This window comes from Erithacus rubecula, assembly GCF_903797595.1.
Source record: "Erithacus rubecula genome assembly, chromosome: 8".
Lineage (NCBI taxonomy): Eukaryota > Metazoa > Chordata > Aves > Passeriformes > Muscicapidae > Erithacus > Erithacus rubecula.
Window position 1 is genome coordinate 35,716,456 of NC_136659.1, and position 19,482 is coordinate 35,735,937.

At 45.7% G+C, this 19,482-nt stretch overlaps 2 protein-coding genes across 17 annotated transcripts in view; one reads left to right on the forward strand and one right to left on the reverse strand.

The window, feature by feature from the left end:
• RIF1 (replication timing regulatory factor 1) overlaps positions 1-14,482 on the forward strand; it is a 28,127-nt gene extending 13,645 nt beyond the window's left edge. For 2 of the 5 annotated variants that reach the window (XM_079310853.1, XM_079310857.1), the window contains 18 exons: positions 177-284; positions 519-668; positions 1,899-1,998; positions 2,706-2,970; positions 4,561-4,603; positions 4,935-5,137; positions 5,299-5,398; positions 5,723-5,866; positions 6,173-6,315; positions 6,952-7,041; positions 7,120-7,174; positions 7,772-10,342; positions 10,707-10,838; positions 11,132-11,209; positions 11,303-11,418; positions 11,699-11,852; positions 12,136-12,244; positions 12,532-14,482. In XM_079310853.1, the coding sequence (XP_079166979.1) occupies positions 177-284; positions 519-668; positions 1,899-1,998; positions 2,706-2,970; positions 4,561-4,603; positions 4,935-5,137; positions 5,299-5,398; positions 5,723-5,866; positions 6,173-6,315; positions 6,952-7,041; positions 7,120-7,174; positions 7,772-10,342; positions 10,707-10,838; positions 11,132-11,209; positions 11,303-11,418; positions 11,699-11,852; positions 12,136-12,244; positions 12,532-12,746 (4,776 nt within the window). In that variant the 3' untranslated portion in view covers positions 12,747-14,482. The remainder of the gene's footprint in view (positions 1-176; positions 285-518; positions 669-1,898; positions 1,999-2,705; positions 2,971-4,560; positions 4,604-4,934; positions 5,138-5,298; positions 5,399-5,722; positions 5,867-6,172; positions 6,316-6,951; positions 7,042-7,119; positions 7,175-7,771; positions 10,343-10,706; positions 10,839-11,131; positions 11,210-11,302; positions 11,419-11,698; positions 11,853-12,135; positions 12,245-12,531) is intronic. The other 3 variants (XM_079310854.1, XM_079310855.1, XM_079310856.1) reach the window with 3 other exon arrangements.
• Positions 14,483-15,523: 1,041 nt separating this feature from the next.
• Positions 15,524-19,482, reverse strand: part of NEB (nebulin) — a 101,974-nt gene continuing 98,015 nt past the window's right edge. For all 12 annotated transcript variants that reach the window (XM_079310843.1, XM_079310852.1, XM_079310850.1 and 9 more), the window contains 3 exons: positions 18,511-18,663; positions 16,441-16,550; positions 15,524-15,706 (listed from right to left, as the gene is read on the reverse strand). In XM_079310843.1, coding sequence (XP_079166969.1) covers positions 15,533-15,706; positions 16,441-16,550; positions 18,511-18,663 — 437 coding nt within the window. In that variant the 3' untranslated portion in view covers positions 15,524-15,532. The remainder of the gene's footprint in view (positions 15,707-16,440; positions 16,551-18,510; positions 18,664-19,482) is intronic.

Sequence of the window (19,482 nt, forward strand, 5' to 3'; positions counted from 1 at the left end):
CTAAATGTGTCTCCTCTAAAAAAGCAAATTTCAACAAGTTTCAGTTTCAGCAGCTCTTCTCATAACTGCTTTGGGAGATAATCTCCTTGGAGAAAAATGGAAAAAAACTGTTTATTTAACATGCAAAGTATGAAAAATGAATAATATTAAACCATAAAACTCTTTTCTTGTTGCAGAACAACGAGGTGAACCAGGGGGATGCCCTGGAGCACAACTTCAGTGCTGTGTACAGTGCTTTGCTGCTGCCAGTATCCCACATTTTCCCCACTCAGGAATTCCCACAGGTAACAACAAATAAATTCATTCAAAACTATATTTTTAATAAAATTTGTGCTGGGTTTTGGTGCAATACCCCCATTGTACCACAGATTAAAAACCCTAAACCTCCAACTTAAAACCCTAAAGAATCCCCTAGGTTTTGACAGAAGAAGAAAACATTAAGCAAGTTTTTTTTCTATGCACAGATATTAATATTTATCCTTTTTTTTTTAATTTTTTTTTTCTCTCTGTTGTTAAAGCCAACTTTGAAATCCTTGCTGAAATCTTGGTCAGACCTGTACCGAGCTTTTGCTCGTTGTGCTGCTCTGGTTGCAACAGCAGAAGAAAACCTGTGCTGTGAAGAACTCTGTGCCAAAATAATATCTGGGCTAGAAGGTGAAACTCCAGTAGTGAGTATAAAACATATCATTTAGCAGATCTTTTAAAATGTAGATTAATTTTAGTAAGAATTTGTTGTAAATTCGAATTTCTGCAGCGTGGCGTGGTTTGGAGATTTAAAGCTTTAAGAATTCTTTTTGCTGAAAGGAGTTGGTAGAGAAATGAAAGAGTGAAAATAATCATAAAGTTTAAATATTCAGGCAGTTAAGCAGATTTTAGATTTGTTTTTCTAATTAATAAGAATGGTTAATGAGTGTTATCGTGGTGGTAAATGGGATTTGTGCAGGGGAAATGTTTATAAATCCACAAACCTCATTGCAGTTAGGAAGGAGGAGCATGAAACCATCAGCCTTGTACACTAAAATGTGAGGATTTTACTCCTAAAGCTGAATAAAAAATTAAGATTTTGAAAGAATCAGTGTTTTTGTTACCTAAATTCCCTATTCCCAAACTTACACCACGAGGGGAAGGGAATGAACATTTACTTTGGGATAAAAAACTCTTCATGCTTAAAGTTCACTTTGGAAAAAAATCCTGTGAAAGAAACAAAAAAAAAAAAAAAAAAAAGGAATTAAAACCCTGGAATTTAGAGGATTACATTGTAATTACCTTGGGTGTTGCTGTGTCCTGATAATAAACATCAATTCCAAAAATCAGTAATCACAAAACAAACCAAACTGAATTTCAAAGTTCAATGTGAAGTTCTATTGAAACTTCTTTTAGCTCACAACATCAGTGCTCCTTTTAAAGCAAGTTTGGCCTAATTTTGGAGAATTTATTTAGTTTAAGAGGGGAAAAGATGAATTTAATTATATTTTTCTATGCATTAAAAATTATTTGTGCTCTGATGTTAATGACAACTTAATTGTTGTGCCTGTAATGACTTTTCTGGCAACCAGGTTTTATCCTTGAGACCCTTGAACTTGAATTTTATTTATTTCTCCTAAATGTGGCCCTTTCTCCCAGCTGATTGCTGCTTTAGACACCATTTATATCTTAATTATTAGAATGGGAAGCTCATCCTCAGTGTAAAAATTGATTTTAGAAGGAATTTTATCAGTCTGACCTGATCATGCAGAACAGTTTCACCCACCTTTCATTAAAAGTTGATTTTTTTGCTGTCCTGAGCACCCAATGTAGGTTTTTTTTTCTGGCATTGTTGCTCTTTTCAGGATTGATTTTTGTGTTTCTGCTGGTTGGTTTTTTTTGTTTTTGCTGATTTGTTTCTGTTTCCTCCTCAGGTGTTTTCCATGCTGGAAGGTCTCACCCACCTTGTGTCAGTCATGGTTGATTGCATCAACTTTGCTCCCTATGGGACTAAATTCCAGCCCAAAACTAGATGTAAGGAAATATTAAAAAAAAGAAAATAATTGAGCTTTCTGTGTGTGGTTTCAAGAGTTGGTTAAAATCAGAGTTTAACAGAAGACAAAGGATTATTGTGTATAAAATACTATTTTTTTTATTTCCTATTCCCACTTAAGCTGCTAAAGCATTAATTTCCAAAAAAAGCATAATTGAGTAAAAAGGTATTTATCATTTCTCTGCCCAATGGGAATTTATTAAAATAGTAAAATGCAGGATGTATTTTTAATAAAGTAACAAAAAGTGTTGGGCTGTTGAAGGAATCAAATGCTTTAATTGGAAAAGTTGGTGAGGAAAAACATAATGAAGTAAATAAAGTAAATAGTTCACATTACTTCATTTACAAATACAACAATGAAGTAAAAACTTCACTTCCAAATAAATAAACCAATAAAAATTTATATTTCTTCTTCCCTCCTGTTCAGTCTTCCAGAATTTGTGTATCAGATATCATTTTCAAGTGGCATTAAAACCTTAAAAGCAGAGTCTGACCAGTCAGAAATCTAAACAAGAACAACAGAAATCAGATAAAATTACACAATAAAATGAGATTAAGTTATTCAATCTATTTATATATAGATCTAAGTTGGGAATCAAAATCTGCCTCTTATATAGACTCAATGTTCAGCTGTCTTTTATTGTTAATTAAGACAAAACTAATCCAATTTTTAACTGAATTCTTTCAGCTCCCCAGACCCCCACAGACTGGGCTAAGAAGAAGAAGGAGCCCCTTGGCAAACTGAGCTCTCTGTTGAAGCTGCTGCTGCTGCTGCTCAATTCCTTCCATGAGTTGAGCTCCAGGGAGGGGCTCTCAGAATCCCTGATTGCCCTGGGCCCCTCCCTGCTGGCTGCCCTGCACTCCATCATCAGCCACATCTCTCTGCCTTCACTCCTGGGCACCACTCTGGCTTTTTTTAACAAGCCCTTGGCTGTGTTTTATGAAAAAAACAAGTGAGTATTGCAAAAAAAAAACAAGTGTGTTTTATGGAAAAACTCATCAGGATTCATGAGTTGTGTGAGATGGAGCTCAGGGTTTGCAGGACTGGAAAAAAGCTCCAAATTTCAAATTTCTCAGCTCTTGGTAGTGTTTTATGGAAGCTCCAAATTTCAAATTTCTCAGCCCTTTGCAGTGTTTTATGAAAAAAAACAAGTGAGTATTGCAAAAAAAACCAAGTGTGTTTTATGGAGGTTGAATGGGAATTTGAGGTAGGAGAATTCCTGAGTTGTGTGAGATGGAGCTCAGGGTTTGCAGAACTTGGAAAAAGCTCCAAATTTCAAATTTTGCCATTTTTTACAAGCCCTTGGCAGTGTTTTATGGAAGCTCCAAATTTCAAATTTCTCAGCCCTTGGCAGTTTTTTATGAAAAAAACAAGTGAGTATTCTAAAAAAAAAAACAAGTGTGGTTTATGGAAAAACTCATCAGGATTCATGAGTTGTGTGAGATGGAGCTCAGGGTTTGCAGGACTTGGAAAAAAGCTCCAAATTTCAAATTTCTCAGCCCTTGGCAGTTTTTTATGAAAAAAACAAGTGAGTATTCTAAAAAAAAAACAAGTGTGGTTTATGGAAAAACTCATCAGGATTCATGAGTTGTGTGAGATGGAGCTCAGGGTTTGCAGGACTTGAAAAAAGCTCCAAATTTCAAATTTTACCATTTTTTCCAAGTCCTTGGCAGTGTTTTATGGGAAAAAGTAGAGTTTTTCTAAAGAACCCAAGTGAGTTTTTTGAAAAGAACACAAATGAGTTTTTATGAAAGAGACCAAGTGAGTTTTCTGAAAAAAAACAAAACAAAAACCCATATCAGTTTTCTGGGGAAAAAAAACCAAAAAAAAACAAAAAAACAAGTCAGTTTTTATGAAAAAGACCAAGTGAGTTTTTATGTAAAAACTCCAGGCTGAGTTTTTTGGAAAAAAAAAACCCAAGCTGAGTTTTTATGAAAAAAAAAAAAAAAAAAAACCCAAGGAATTTCCTCACATATTTCTGGCTAATTGTACCTAAGAATTTTGTATTTGTATATTTATATATGTATTTTATATATATTTTATATATGTATAAATGATTTTTATATTTATGCTTTTATTTCTGTAGAATATATTTAGGTGGAATATATTTATTTACATGGAATATATTTTTATGGAATTGTTTATGGGATTGCTTAGTGGTACTTTACCTTTTTAATGCAAATATTTCACCTTTTTAATGCAAATATTTGTGGGAAATATGTTTGAGGAGAGCATTAAGAGTGCAATTAATAAGAAAAGCTTTAATATAAGTTTGTATTAATTACCACTTTTTTTTTTTTTTATTAATTTCTCCTCAACTCAGCATATCAGTATCCATGAAATTTAAAAGATAATTTGAGAAACTGCATCAAGAAATTATTTATTCCCCAACAGAGGCTCATTTCACAAAATGCTTCCATTCCAAAAAAAGGATGCCACACTCAAACAAGTGCAATGCTGGAATTTATGATCTGTTCAACTGTTATGCTTGGGAATAAATGAACCAGCAAAATAAAAAAATTAATTAAATTTGTTTTGGCAGGCTCCCTGAGGTGCCCAAAATCTACAGCAGCCTGAACACCAAGGTAAATTTGCTACAGAAATCACTGGGGGCAATGTGGAACAACAGAGTTTTTCTTCTGTATTAAAAAAAAAAAAAAAAAAAATTCTGTATTATAAAAATTTCTTCTGTATTAAAAAAGAAGGTCCTCTCTATTTAAAAAATAAATTAAAAATGGGATGAGGGTAGAGATTTAATTTTTCAATATTTTATCCTTGAAGGGAAGAGCACTCAGCTCTTGGACTTTGTGACATTTCGGGCTGTAACAATAAACCTCAAAATCAACGTATCGCTGAAATATTGCAGATTTTCATTGAAAATCTTGATACTAAAAAACTGTTTTTTGTTCTCCTGAGCTGGAGAAGCTGCTGGCAGAGGTGCTGCAGTGCCTGCAGTGTCACTGCCCTGGCTCCTGTGACTCTGAGCTGCTGCAGCAGCTCAGCCCTGTGCTGTGCCTGGCCTTCCAGCACAGGAACAAGCAGCTACGGCAGCAGAGTGCCCAGCTCTGGAACTGCACCTTTGCCAAAGCCTCCTCACTCACCTACCCCGAGGAACTCAAGTAAGAAACACTTTTATCTTCACACAAAAGGCTCCCAAGTTGTGTTGGACCATTTTGATTCCATGTGCAAGCTGGGGGATTTTTTTTTTGGATTATTTTTCTGCACCTTTCTTCCTCCAAATATTTGAATTTTTGTTGTTGTTGTTGTTGTTGTTGAGCAGGTCTGTGTTAAGCCAAGCCAAAAAGAAAATCCCTCTGCTGCTGCCTGGTTTTGAAAGCATTGAGATGTCTGAGGAGTGCAGTGGCCCCTTTTCTGATGTGGTAAATATTTTATTGAGATTTCTTGGGAATTGTTCAGCAGGGAGTGAAAATCAGTTGGGATTTTTAATCTGATTGACCTGCAGTAGTTTCATGTTTAGAATGGTTTAACACTGACTAAACACTCAGCTGGTTCTTACACTTCCTGCACTGTAAATTTTGGCTTCTAGGAATTTATTTGAAATTATTAATTTTAAGTTGTCCTCCCTGTAATTTAAAGGAAATTTGTGACTGTGGAATGATTTTATCCTAGAAATTACCACAGGGTGGGTTTGTGAGCTTGGTGTTTCTTCCCCCAGTGCATTCAATTTGGTTTTGTCTGAACAGATGGAAAATTCCCAGCTGGATGCAAAGATCAGTGGAATGGAGGTGAAGGTGGGACAGAAACGAGATTCAATATTGGCACAGACAAATGAACCAAAAAATGATGGCAAAGACAAGTCCAGCAACGTGCAGGCAACACCTGCCAAGGTAAAGTGTTCCCACAATCACATCCAGGATCTGCAGGACAAAATCAGGAGTTTGGTGATGCTGAAATATTTTCCTTTCCAACTTAGGCTGCCCAGCACAGTCTGATTTAAAATTCCTGTTAAAATTCTCTGGGTGTGAGGGTGGTAAAAACCCCTCAGTCCTCACTCTGGCTGGAGGCTGTGACAGATTTGGGGTTTGGTGGGTTTGGGGCTTGGCCAGGGAAGGAATTGTGTCCCTCAGGAATTCCTGATTTTCAGTTCCTCTCTTGTTCCTAACCCAGGATTTGGGTTTTTTATCTTTTTGCAGTTAAAACTAGAATTTTCATCTCCTAAGACAACAAGTGAGACACTTCTGGAAGAGGAGAAATCTGTTGATTTTGTGTTTATTCCTCCAGAACCAAAACCAAGAATATTGACAGAACATCAGAAAGAAGTGCTTAGGTCAAAGAGGTCTGTTATTTATTGTTTTAAACTAAATGTGAAATGTCATTCCTTAAGCTTGACTTAACTTTAATTCCTGTTTCTCACACCACCACAGGTGATTGAGTCTTGTTCTTTCATCCAAGTTATTAAGTTTAAAACTAAGAGAGTTCTTTGCTTTGTTGTTTAAAAGCAGCCAAATTATTCTTGCAATTGCATTTCCTCTTCTGATTAAATTAAATCTCTCTGGTCTGTTTGGAGTTTGGGAATTTGGAGCTTGGATTTTTACTTTGTGACTCACTTGCAATGTGAAATAAAAAATGTCTTTTTTCATAAATCATGGAAATGAAAGGATTGGGTAAAACAGTCTAAGGAAAGGATTTCCTGAGTCAGCAGTATGTCAGGAATTAGGATATCAGAGACTCCTCTTAATTGCAGAGGAATCTTTGGAATGATCCTCTTTTTAATGTGGGAAAATAACACTGGAGTGCTTAGGCAGCAGCAGCAGAGTGAGCAGGGTTTGTGTGGCAGGAACTCCTCTGGGTTGGGGTGGATTCTTTGCAGAGTGGGATCCCAAAAACAAAGTTGTAAAGTAAAAATGGCCTTGAAATAAGGAGACAATAAATTGCAGAGAAGAGTCTGACTCCATTCCTGGTGTTGTTCCAGAGCTGATATTCCTGCCATGTACAACACCTTGGATGCCTCCCAGGACACCAGCTCATTTTCCCAGTACACCCAGAGCCAGGAGGATTCTTTGTAAGTGAAAGTGCCCAGTTGTGCTCATTAAAGGTGTCTCCTTTGGCATCAGCACTGATTTCAATAATTCTCTTTTAGGGAAGTACCACCTGTAGTGGAAAATGCCAAGGAAGAGCCTGCAAACCAACCTCAGGTAATTCCCATTGTCTGATGGTGATTATTAAAATAGAGTTTCTGTCATAACATGGGAGGTTTTGGGGTTTGTTTTCCTTTCTCAGCACCAAGTGAGAGAAAAATTAACACTACTGCAGTGCTGTGTTCTGCTTTATATCCTCTATTCCTGACAGGCCCAGTCATTGGGTATTTAAATTTAAAATAGGAGGTTTTATGTGAGCAGTTTCTCATCACTCATGTGCCTGTGCTGCCACAATATTTTATTGGGATAAAGATTGTAAACCCTAAATTCCTTTTGGGGAGGAATTCCTGAACTATGCCAACTGTAGTGCTAATCAGACCAGGTAAAACACAGCAAAACTTCAAACATTTTTGGAGTTCTTTGGTTTGGAATTAAATGGCTTTTAAAAAAAAAAACAAAACAAAACAAGGTGTCATTTCTAACTACCAATAGATAATAAATAATTTGGAGGGAGACTGATCAGAAAAACATAGTGGGTGTGTTTTCTATTGCACCAGAACTGTAGTTGACTGTTCTAGAGTGTTCATAAGACAAGTACAACTGTTCCATTTGAGTCCTGGGACAAATATTTTGCTGTTGATATTTTTGGGACAGGAGGAAGAGGCAGGGAGTGAAGGATGTCACTCAGAGGAGAGCCCAGCCTGCAGCAGCGAGGGGGAGGCCAAAAATGAGACAGCTGAGATGATCCCAGAGGAATCATCCATTGGAGAGGGGTTGGAGACGAGTTCTGTGGAAGCAGCTTCCCAGGAGGCCTCAGCAGAGAAGGAGGACACCTCAAATGTCACCAGCAGCTCAACCTCCAGTGACATCATCTCTGGCACCCCCCAGCCCGTCAGCCGGCGCCAGTCCTTCATCACCCTGGAGAAATTCGGGGCTGCAGAGGGCAGAGCCTTCAGCCCAGCCCCTCTGAGCTCTGTGGGGGAGCTGCCTGGGAGTGCTCCTGAGGCAGCCCCCCAGGAAAGCAGCAGTGGCAGCAATGCCAGTGCCAAAGCAGAGAAATCTGGAGAGGAAAATAAAACCGTAGCGACGCGCAGGGTGACGCGGCGGCAGAGCAGGATGGAGCTGCAGGGCCACAGAGCCAAGCTCCAGGGCAGCTCAGAGGAGTCCCTGGCCTCTCCCAGCCTGGAGGGCACTGCTGAGCTGGGCTCTGCTGGGGAGGATGTGGAGAACATCCTGCTGAGCCAGGCCCAGCCTCTGCCCCCTGCAGAGCCAGACATCCAGAAAACGGAGGATGCAGCCCCAAGAGTGGAAAAGGTGCAGGAGCTGGACATGGACTCGAAGGAAAACACCCCCCCAGAGAGCAGCAGCTGCTCTGAGCAGGCCCCAGGGGATGAGAGCCAGGTGCCAGCAGTGTCCCCTCAGCAGAAACAGCTGAGACGCTCCTCCCGGAGACGCTGCGACGCCCTGGAGAGCTCGGGCAGCCAGGAGAGGGAGGATGGGCTCCCAAAGAGAGACAGGAGGAGAGAGGAGGAGAAAGCTGGCCAGAAGAAGCTGGCCCAGGGGAAAGGAGATGCATCCCAAAAGCAGAAAGGAATTGCTGGGAAAACAACAGAAAGCACAAAAGAGAGAAGCCAAGCTGAGAGAGTGGCAGAGGACTGGAGCTGCAAGGACTCTGCTGCCTGCAGGGGCCTGGAGGAGGAGGGGAGCAGGGGGGGCAGGAGGGCAGAGGATTCCCCCAGGCCCGAGGGGGAGGCTCAGGGCAGCCTCAGCACTGCAGGGCAGAAGGTGGAGCGCCCTCGCTACCACACCAGGAGATCCTCCCAAGGTTTGCTGTCCAGCATAGAAAACTCTGAGGCTGACAGCTCTGAGAGCAAGGAGGAGAGCACAAAGAAGAGGAAAAGCATAAAAGTGAGGAGTAGAAGCAGTTCTCTTGAAGGAAAATTGAAAGAGGGACAGGCAGGGAGCCAGAGCCTTGAGGGATCTCCCCAGGGAAATGAAGCTAAGAGTCCAGTGGAGGTAAATAAAGGTGACCCTGAGGTCAGCACAGGTGCTGCAGTGCCAGCTGAGCCAGCTGGCCTGGAAAGCCAGGAAATCCCTGCAGCTGCTGGAGAAGCTGTGGGGTCTGGCAGCTCTGAGAATTCAGGTGCTCTGCAGGACACCAGCATGGAGCAGAACAAGGGTGATGCATCCATGGAGTCAGTGGGCAGCCCCTGTGTGCCTGAGCAGGATGGGAGAGCAGCAGAGGAGAGCAAACAGGAGGAGAAGCAGAGCAGCCCAGAGGACTCTGCACCAGCAGCTTCAGCTGCTGAGCCCTCCTCTTTGCAAAGCCATGAGTGTCAGAGCAAGAGAAGCAAAAGGGTGAAGAAAATCAAGAGCTGTGATTGCTGCTTCAAAAAACCAAAGCTGCAGGTGACTGAAACAAAGGTCACTGAGTCAAAGAAGGAGAAAGCTCCTGAGCTGGAGGAGCCTGAGAGCAGCCCAGTCCAGACACCTGGGAATGGTTCTGGTCACTCAGATCTGGAGGAGAGCTTGGCCTTGGCTCCCTGTGGGATGAGCACTCCCAAGGAACCCAACAGCTTCAGCTTGGAAAGCCAGGGAGTGGCTGTGGAAAACATTGAGGGGAGCAGTGTGGTGATGGAGGAGGAGAATCCAGAGAATCCAGAGGGTTCAGCTGCTGAAACCACCGAGTCCACAGAGGAAATAAAGGAACCTGCTGAGCAGAAGGAGCAAACAGAACAGGTTCTGCCTGAGAGTGTTCCTGGAGAGCCCAAGGAGAGCTGCCAGGACTCAGGGGATCAAGGGGAAGAACCAGCAGCTGCAGAAAAGGAAGAAATAAATGAAAATGGACAAATGGAAGAGGTGCCTGAGGAGCTGAGTGTTGACAGCAAACCTGAGGAAAAAGAGATGAAGGAGCCAGAAGGAAATCAGGAGGAGAAAGGAGAAGCTGAGAGCTCTGCTGGAGAAACTTGTGTTGTTCCAGATCAAGAGATGAAGGATGAATTGATGGAAGCTGAAGTAAAAGTGCCTGAAAACGTGGCCTTGGCAACCACCAGTGTGGATTCCCCTCTGAAGGTGGAAGGGGATCCCCAAGTGCAGGTGGCTGAAAGCCCCACCAGCCTCCAGGCCCGCTGCACCTGGTCCCCCTCAGCCTCCCCCTCCACCAGCATCCTGAAGAGAGGGGTCAAAAGGAGCCAGGAGGATGATTCCCTGTCACCTGCCAACAAGGTATCCCATGGGAATTGTGCTGCTCAGCACTGCTGGGATGAGGGACTGAAGTCATTCAATATGGTGAATTTGTGAATATGTTGAATATGGTTTGCATTGCAGAAAAGGTGAGGTTTGGGCTTGGGATGTGCCAGCACTGATAGATTTGCATTGTGAGGGGTTTTGGATCACTGCAAAAACCTGAGCAGCATCCTCAGGGTTATTCAGAGATTCCTTTGGGAATCCTCACAGCCTGTCCTTGGCTGAAACATCCCCAGTGCTGTTCAAGAACTTCAGTGATTCCAAACTGAATTTTTTTGTCTCTTCAGGCCCAAGCTGTGCTGGCTTGAGTTCCCACTCTAAACCCTCCTTCTCTCCTCCTCAGATCCGTCGAGTCTCTTTTGCAAATCCCATTTTTCAGGAGGGCCTGGCAGACGACATCGACAGGAGGAGTCCTGTCATCAGATCCCATTCCTCACCCTCTTCCAGAAGTCTTAAAATCCTCTCTAACATGCAGGTCAGGGTAAATCCTGTTACAATATTCTGTGTGCCCCGAGTATTGGTGTATTTATTATTTCTTTGGTGCATGGTTGTAGTTAACTTACACACAGTTGTAAGAGTTGAGGATCAAAATTTTAAGAAACAAAACTGCTTGAGCATGACTGATTCTGTTACTCTGAACTTAAGTGAACTCTGAGGTTTCAGGGGCTAAAATCTCACCATTAACTGAATTCCTACCATTAACTGAATTCCTACCATTAACTGAATTCCTACCACCCTGAGATGTTTTTTTCCTCTTTTTCTATCCAGCACATTACCACTCCAACCAAAGGATTTCTGTCCCCAGGATCTCGTACCCTTAAATTTAAGAGCTCAAAGAAGTGTTTAGTAAGAAGTGCTTTGCTTCATGTTTCTCTATTTATTTTTTGCTGTATTCAGTGTGTGATATTTAATTTAATACTTCTCCCTGTGTTCTCCCAGATCACAGAAATGGCCAAGGAGTCTCTGCCGTGCCTTTCAGAGTTTGTGTATCCTGCCTTGGCTGGCTGCAAGGCCCCTGTGGATGTCATTTTACCTCAGATCACATCCAACATCTGGTGAGTGGCTTCTGCTTCTGAAAGTGACATTTCAGGTAGAAACTGAGCTCTTACCAGAATTTAGCCAGAATTCCTTAAAAAAGGATTGGGGTTAGTTGGGTGAGGAAGAGACTTGGCTCTTTTGGAATTCTTCAAGTACATTTTTGATGACTGAAAAGCTCCCAAGGGATGGGGAGTTTATGCAAGGCCAGGGGTTGGATTGATGATCCTGTGGGGCCCTTCCAGCTCAGGATCTTCCCTGATTCTGTTCCAATAACCCATTTTTCCTCCCTTGCTGCAGTGCCAGGGGCCTGGGGCAGCTCATCCGAGCCAAGAACATCAAGACTGTGGGAGACCTGAGCACTCTGACAGCTCTGGAAATCAAAACTCTGCCCATCCGCTCCCCCAAAGTCTCCAATGTCAAAAGAGCTCTGAAAGGATACCATGAGCAACAGGTAAAGGGGAATTGCAGCACCCAGCAAGCCAATCATCAACTATCTCATTAATTGCAGGGGGAATTATGTGGTGTTTCCTTCATTAAAAACATTCAAAACCTAATCCCTGCCTGCCTCACTACCACGAATTCAAGATATAGATGACTTGGTTAAATTATAATTATTAATAGGAAAAGTGATAAAAGTGATTGGATTTACTGTAAGGCTAAAATATATCTCACTGTGTAATGTAATGTATTTTTGTTCAATCTAAAGATGTTTTCTGTCCCCAAAAAACACCCAGGTAAAATCTCGAGCAGTGGAGGAAAGCTCAGTGCTTGAAGATGCTGAAAAGCCTGGGAATGATGTGGAGGAGAAACCTCTTTGTGGAGAAGAGGAAAAACTTGCAGCAGGTACCTGCTGGTGGCTTTTTGCTTTGGATTTGGAGGGTTCTGCTGTCTTGTCTTTGCTCTCAACTGGTGGGAGCACCTCATCCTTTTGGTTTTATTTTGGGTTTAGTTTTATTCTCACAATCCTAATCAAACCCTGCAAAATTCACCCTAAGGAAGTGAAAATCCACCCTGAGGGTGGAGTGCTTTTGCTGGGCACGTTTCCTGTGATACAAACACCATGTGATTTTGTACAAAAGCAGCTGGAATTGTTTGGGTTTTGCTGCATTCTCTGCTTTCCCTCCTTGCAGATCTGGTGGAAGCCCCCAGGAGCAGCGAGCAGCCCCCTGTGGATCTCCTGGGGCAGATCCAGGCTCTGGCTGCCCAGCTGAGCTCAGCAGATCTGCATGGCTACTCTGGCAGGCAGCTCTTTGAGATGCAGGAGCAGCTGGCAGGGATGACCTCCTGCATCCTGAGGAACCTGCAGGCTCGTTGGAGCTCCCCTCCCCACCAGGGCCCCGAGTAGCTGCACTCCTGAGGATTTGGTACAACACTTCCCCCACTTGTTTCCCTTACTGCTCAGTTACTCCTTAAATCTGCATTTTGTGCTATAGGATATTTTTTAACACCTCTATAAATTGACTATCTTTTTGGTTTGGTTTTTTTTTTTTTTTTTTTGCTTGTTTTTTTTTTTTTTTTTTTTTTTGTTGGTTTTGTCCCCCCCTAATTTGTGGGACCGTTTCCTCCCTGGCACAGGTGTTTCTATGAGATTGCTATGCATCTTCCTTTCAGGCAGTGAAACAAAACCTGACAAAGCTGTGCAATAGCAAAGACTGTGTGAAAAACCAAACCAAGAGAGTAATTAAATTATTTTTTTTTTTCAAATCCAAAGTGTTCTTAACTGCTGCAAACTCTCGCTGTGGGGTGAGAGCTGCAGCTGCCAGCTCTGCCCCCCTCCTACTCCAGCTGCTTCCTTTGGAGCTGCTGAGCTCTGGCAGCATGTGTGAGGTGAGCTGAGCTTCATTCCCTCCAGCAGGAGCCTGGGATTTGTACTGGATCTATTTTTCCATGTATTTTTGTACAACTCAAGATGAGGAGTGCTGAGGAAAAACAGGAGAGAGACTCTGCAAAGCCCCCCCCAGGATTTGCCCCATGGCCTTTGCTGGCAGCAGTTCTCCTTGTGGGAAGAATTTTTTATTCCATGGGGAAATAAGTGAATTGGACAAGAGCTCTTTGTATATTGTGTACAGACTCACAGCAGATGTTGGGTAATAATTTATGGAGTTTTAATTGCATGGACTGCATTGCTGCTGCTTGGAGATCTTCAGCCAGAATTCCCAGGTTTTTCCCTCTGGAATTCTGATCTGTATATATTGGACTGTAGCTGTCCAGATGGATGTTTATTGGAAGGAACTGCTGCAGGTGGTCTTAGAACTTTTACATGGGCAAATAAAAGAGCAAATAGTTCCCAGACTTGGTTGTGGCCTCGTGGTTTGGTGGTTTCTGGGTTTTTCTCTTCAGCTTCCCCTCGAGTTTGGATTCCCAGGGCTGGGAGGGACCTTGGAATGTCACCAGTGCAGGTCCTCAAAACCCTGAGCACTTTTTGTCCTGTTTGTGGCTGGTGGAGAAAAGGGAGAGGACAAACAGCCTGGAGCTACAGGAGGAGCTCTGGGGGTTTTCTGAAAAGTTATTGTGGTTCCAGATCTGCCTCCTTAGGAGAGTTCAGCTTTGCCCTGGACAGGTAAGGATGTTCCTGACACATGGAAAGGGTTGGAATCCCAGCTCCCAGTGCTGGCACTCCTGGATCCTGCCTTGGGGAAGGACATTTCCCTCCCAGGCTGCCTCTGCTGGGAATTCCCTCTGAGCTCTGAGTTCCTCAGTCTGATGCTCCAAGCCCTGCTGGATTTAATCTGTGTGACACACACTATCCAGGGATTTTTATTCCCTCCTTTCCTGTGGAGTGGCAGCTACCAGGTGCTGCAGTAGATAAAACAAAAAATGATGTTCAAGTGTGAAATAACCCCAGATCTGTGTCCTTCCTTCCTCAGTAGTTTGTGGGATGAATTCCCTTTGCCAGCATCACAGAATCCATCCTGACTGCAGAAACCTCAGCTTTATTCATCACTAATTTACATGAAATCACAACTTTTGCCCCCAGAACAGAACACATTCATGAGAGCTCAGCAAGCAGGAGGAGAGGGGGTGGTTGCTTTTCCCTCCCCGGATAAATTGGTTTCAAATACAAAGCTTAAATGGTAAAAAGAGATTCAAACATTTTAGAACAACCCAGAAAAATTCTCTCTGCGGGAGAATGTATCAGGTAATGTGTTATTAGTTTTTAGTAGTGAAATTTTGGACAATGTAGTGATGAACTGTCTGAAATCCCAGACAACATTTGGGAGTGTCTGGCATTGGGAGAAAGCCAGGATGTGAAAATTCCAGGTGTGTTTTGCTCTGCAGTTATTTCTGTTGTGGCTGAGGGGGGGTAGGAGGGCCAGGAGAGGAGTCCTGGGCCCTGAGGAGGTGTCCCAGAGCTGGGAGTGGTGTCCCAAAGCTGGGAGTGGTGTCTCAGAGCTGGAGAGGTGTCCCAAAGCTGGGAGAGGTGTCCCAGAGCTGGGAGTGTTGTCCCAGAGCTGGACAGGTGTACTAGCCCTGGGAGAGGTGTCCCAGAGCTGGGAGAGGTGTCCCAGAGGTGGGAGAGGTGTCTCAGAGCTGGACTAGCCCTGGGAGAGGTGTCCCAAAGCTGGGAGAGGTGTTCCAGAGCTGGAAGAGGAATCCCAGAGCCAGGAGAAGTGTCCTGGCCCCAGAAGTGTCCCAAAGGTGGGAGAGATGTCCCAGAGCTGGGACAGGTGTCCTAGCCCTCTGAGAGGTGTTCCACCCCCAGGAGAGATGTCCCAGAGCTGGGAGGGGTATCCCACCCCCAGGAGAGGTGTCCCAGAGCTGGGAGAGGAATCCCAGAGTTGGGAGGGGTATCCCAGAGCTGGGAGGGGTGTCCTGGCCCCGGGAGGGATGTCCCAAAGGTGGGAGAGATGTCCCACCCCCAGGAGAGGTGTCCCAGAGCTGGGAGAGGTGTCCTAGCCCCGGGAGAGGTGTTACAGCCCCAGGAAAGGTGTCCCAGATCTGGGAGAGAAATCCCATAGCTGGAGAGATGTCTCAGCCCTTGAAGAGATGTCCCCACCCCCAGAGGAGCTGTCCCACCCCCAGAGGGACATGTCCCACCCCCAGAGGAGCTGTCCCAGCCCCAGAGGAGCTGTCCCACCCCCAGAGGGACATGTCCCACCCCCAGAGGAGCCGTGTCCCGGGGCCGGGCGCTCACACGGCCTCCACGTAGTTGGCGGGCAGCATGCCGGTTTTGCCGGTTCTCTGCACCGTGCCGTACATCCAGCCCTCGTCGATGGCCTGCACGTTGACAATGGTGTCCCCGTCCTTGAAGGACACCTCGTCTGCATCCGCCGCCGTGTAATCGTACATGGCCCGGAAGGTCTTCTGCAGGGACAGGGGACACACAGGGGACACACAGGGACACAGAGGGGACACGGTCACAGCCTCGCAGGGGACACAGCGGACACACCCTGAATGGCACAGGACCTGCTCTGCAGGGACACGGAATGGTCAAAGCCTGACCTGGGACAATGGCTGCAGGGACACCAAGTGCCAAGTCAGGATTTCCAAGTCCTAATTCAAGATTTTCAAATACAAAGTTTCCAAGTGCCAAGTCAGAGTACCCAAATGCTAACTCAGTTTTCAAGTGTTAGTTCATGATTTCCAAGTGCCAATTCAAGATTTCCAAGTGTAAAATTTCCAAGTCCTAATTCACAAATTCCAAGTGCTAAGTCAGAGTATCGAAGTGCTAAGTCAGAGTATCCAAGTGCTAACTCAGTTTTCAAGTGTTCATTCACGATTTCCAAGTGCCAATTCAAGATTTCCAAGTTCTAATTCACAATTTCCAAGCATTAATTCAAATTTTCCAAGTGCTAACTCAGTTTTCAAGTGTTAGTTCACGATTTTCAAGTGCCAACTCCAAGTTTCCCAGCGCTAATTCAAACTTTCCAAGTGTTAATTCAGTTTTGTTAATCCAGTTTCCAGGCACAGGGGACGCTCTGTCCCATTAAATCCCTGTCACACCTTCACCTGGTTTCATGCAGAGCTTCAGCCCCGCAGGCTGCAATGTTAATTAGCTCCCAATTAGTGTTAATGAGTGACGATGAGCTGTCACTCACCCCGGCCGTGGAGGGCTGCGAGGGCACCGAGGAGAGCGTGGTCTGCTGTGTCTGCACCGAGGAGGAGCGCTGCTGCGGCAGCTCCACCGCCCGCACCTGCCGGTACCCCACTGCGGGAGACGGGCGTTATGGGGTGGGGTCATTATGGGGTGGGGTCCTTATGGGGTGGGGCCGTTATGGGGAGGGATCATTGGGTGGGGTCGTTATGGGGGGCGGTCATTGTGTGGGGTCCTTATGGGGTGGGGATCATTGTGTGGGGTCCTTATGGGGGGCGGTCATTGTGTGGGGTCCTTATGGGGTGGGGATCATTGTGTGGGGTCCTTATGGGGGGCGGTCATTGGGTGGGGTCCTTATGGGGGGGCGGTCATTGGGGAGGGGTTATGGGGTGGGGATCATTGTGTGGGGTTGTTATGGGGGGGGTCATTGTGTGGGGTCGTTATGGGGTGGGGATCATTGTGTGGGGTTGTTATGGGGTGGGGTCATTGGGTGGGGTCCTTATGGGGTGGGGTCATTGGGGAGGGTTTATGGGGTGGGATCATTGGGGAGGGGTTATTATGGGATGGGATCATTGGGGAGAGGTTGTTATGGGGTGGGGATCATTGTGTGGGGTTGTTATGGGGTGGGGATCATTGGGGAGGGGTTGTTATGGGGTGGGATCATTGGGGAGGGGTTATTATGGGATGGGATCATTGGGGAGGGGTTATTATGGGATGGGGATCATTGGGGAGGGGTTATTATGGGATGGGATCATTGGGGAGGGGTTATTGTGGGACTGTGTGGGGTTATTTGGGATAAAGATCATCGGGGGTGTTATGGGATAAAGATCATTGTGTGGGGTTATAATGGGATTGTGATGGATCTAGTCTGAGTAAAGATCATTGTGTGGGGTTATCAGGGGGTTGTGTGGGGTTATGGGATTGTGATGGAGCTGGTTGTGATAGATATCATTTGGGGGTTATTATGGGACTGTGTGGGGTTATTTGGGATAAAGATCATTGTGTGGGGTTATTATGGGATTGTGATGGTGCTATTTGGGATAAAGATCATTGTGTGGAGTTATGGGATTTTGTGGGGATATGGGATTGTGATGGAGCTGGTTGCAATATATATGATTTGGGGGTTATTATGGGACTGTGTGGGGTTATTTGGGATAAAGGTCATTGTGCGGGGTTATGAGATTGTGTGGGCATATGGGATTGTGATGGAGCTGGTAGGGATAAGGCTCATTGTGTGGGGTTATTATGGGATTGTGATGGAGCTGGTAGGGATAAAGATCACTGTGGGGTTATTATGGGATTGTGATGGAGCTGGTAGGGATAAGGCTCATTGCCTGGGGTTATTATGGGATTGTGATGGAGCTGGTAGGGATAAGGCTCATTGTGTGGGGTCATTATGGGATTGTGATGGAGCTGGTAGGGATAAGGCTCATTGCCTGGGGTTATTATGGGATTGTGATGGAGCTGGTAGGGATAAAGCTCATTGTGTGGGGTCATTATGGGATTGTGATGGAGCTGTCAGGATAAGGCTCATTGTGTGGGGTTATTATGGGATTGTGATGGAGCTGTCAGGATAAGGCTCATTGTGTGGGGTTATTATGGGATTGTGATGGAGCTGGTAGGGATAAGGCTCATTGTGTGGGGTTATTATGGGATTGTGATGGAGCTGGTAGGGATAAGGCTCATTGTGTGGGGTTATTATGGGATTGTGATGGAGCTGTCAGGATAAGGCTCATTGTGTGGGGTTATTATGGGATTGTGATGGAGCTGGTAGGGATAAGGCTCATTGTGTGGGGTTATTATGGGATTGTGATGGAGCTGGTAGGGATAAGGCTCATTGTGTGGGGTCATTATGGGATTGTGGTGGAGCTGGTAGGGATAAAGCTCATTGTGTGGGGTCATTATGGGATTGTGATGGATGTGTCAGGATGAAGAGCAGGGACAGGTCCGTATCCACTGAAGATGCTGATCTGTAGCTGCTGGCTGTGCACGCTCAGCGCTTTGGGGGTGTTTTTTCCTGGCTCTGGGGTATGTGAGCACTCCCCCAGGCAGCTCCCTGTGTCTGGGGCTGTACCTGTGGCCGTGGCTGTGAAGAAGCCCCCGTTGCTGTAGCAGGACAGGCGCTGCTCGGTGCCGTCCGACGGCTCCGATTTCTCATCGGCGGCGCCGCTGATGCTCAGGGCGCTGGCGGAGCGCGAGTGCTCGCGGCTGCGGCGCTGGGCCTGCACTGGGGGGACACGGGGACTGTCAGGGCTGGGATGTCAGAGAGCGCCTGGGGATGTCAGACAGCGCCTGGGGATGTCAGACAGTGCCTGGGGATGTCAGACAGTGCCTGGGGATGTCAGACAGTGCCTGGGGATGTCAGACAGTGCCTGGGGATGTCAGACAGTGCCTGGGGACCTCAGACAGTGCCTGGGGATGTCAGACAGCACCACCTGGGGATGTCAGACAGTGCCTGGGGATGTCAGACAGTGCCTGGGGACCTCAGACAGCGCCTGGGGATGTCAGACAGCACCACCTGGGGATCTCAGACAGTGCCTGGGGATGTCAGACAGTGCCTGGGCACCTCAGAGAGCACCTGGGGATGTCAGACAGCGCCTGGGGATGTCAGACAGCACCACCTGGGGATCTCAGACAGTGCCTGGGGATGTCAGACAGTGCCTGGGCACCTCAGAGAGCGCCTGGGGATGTCAGACAGCGCCTGGGGATGTCAGACAGCGCCTGGGGATGTCAGACAGCACCACCTGGGGATCTCAGACAGTGCCTGGGGATGTCAGACAGCGCCTGGGGATGTCAGACAGCACCACCTGGGGATCTCAGACAGTGCCTGGGGATGTCAGACAGTGCCTGGGGATGTCAGACAGCACCACCTGGGGATGTCAGACAGCACCACCTGGGGATGTCAGAGAGCACCACCTGGGGATGTCAGACAGTGCCTGGGGATGTCAGACAGTGCCTGGGGATGTCAGACAGCACCACCTGGGGATGTCAGAGAGCACCACCTGGGGATCTCAGACAGTGCCTGGGGATGTCAGACAGTGCCTGG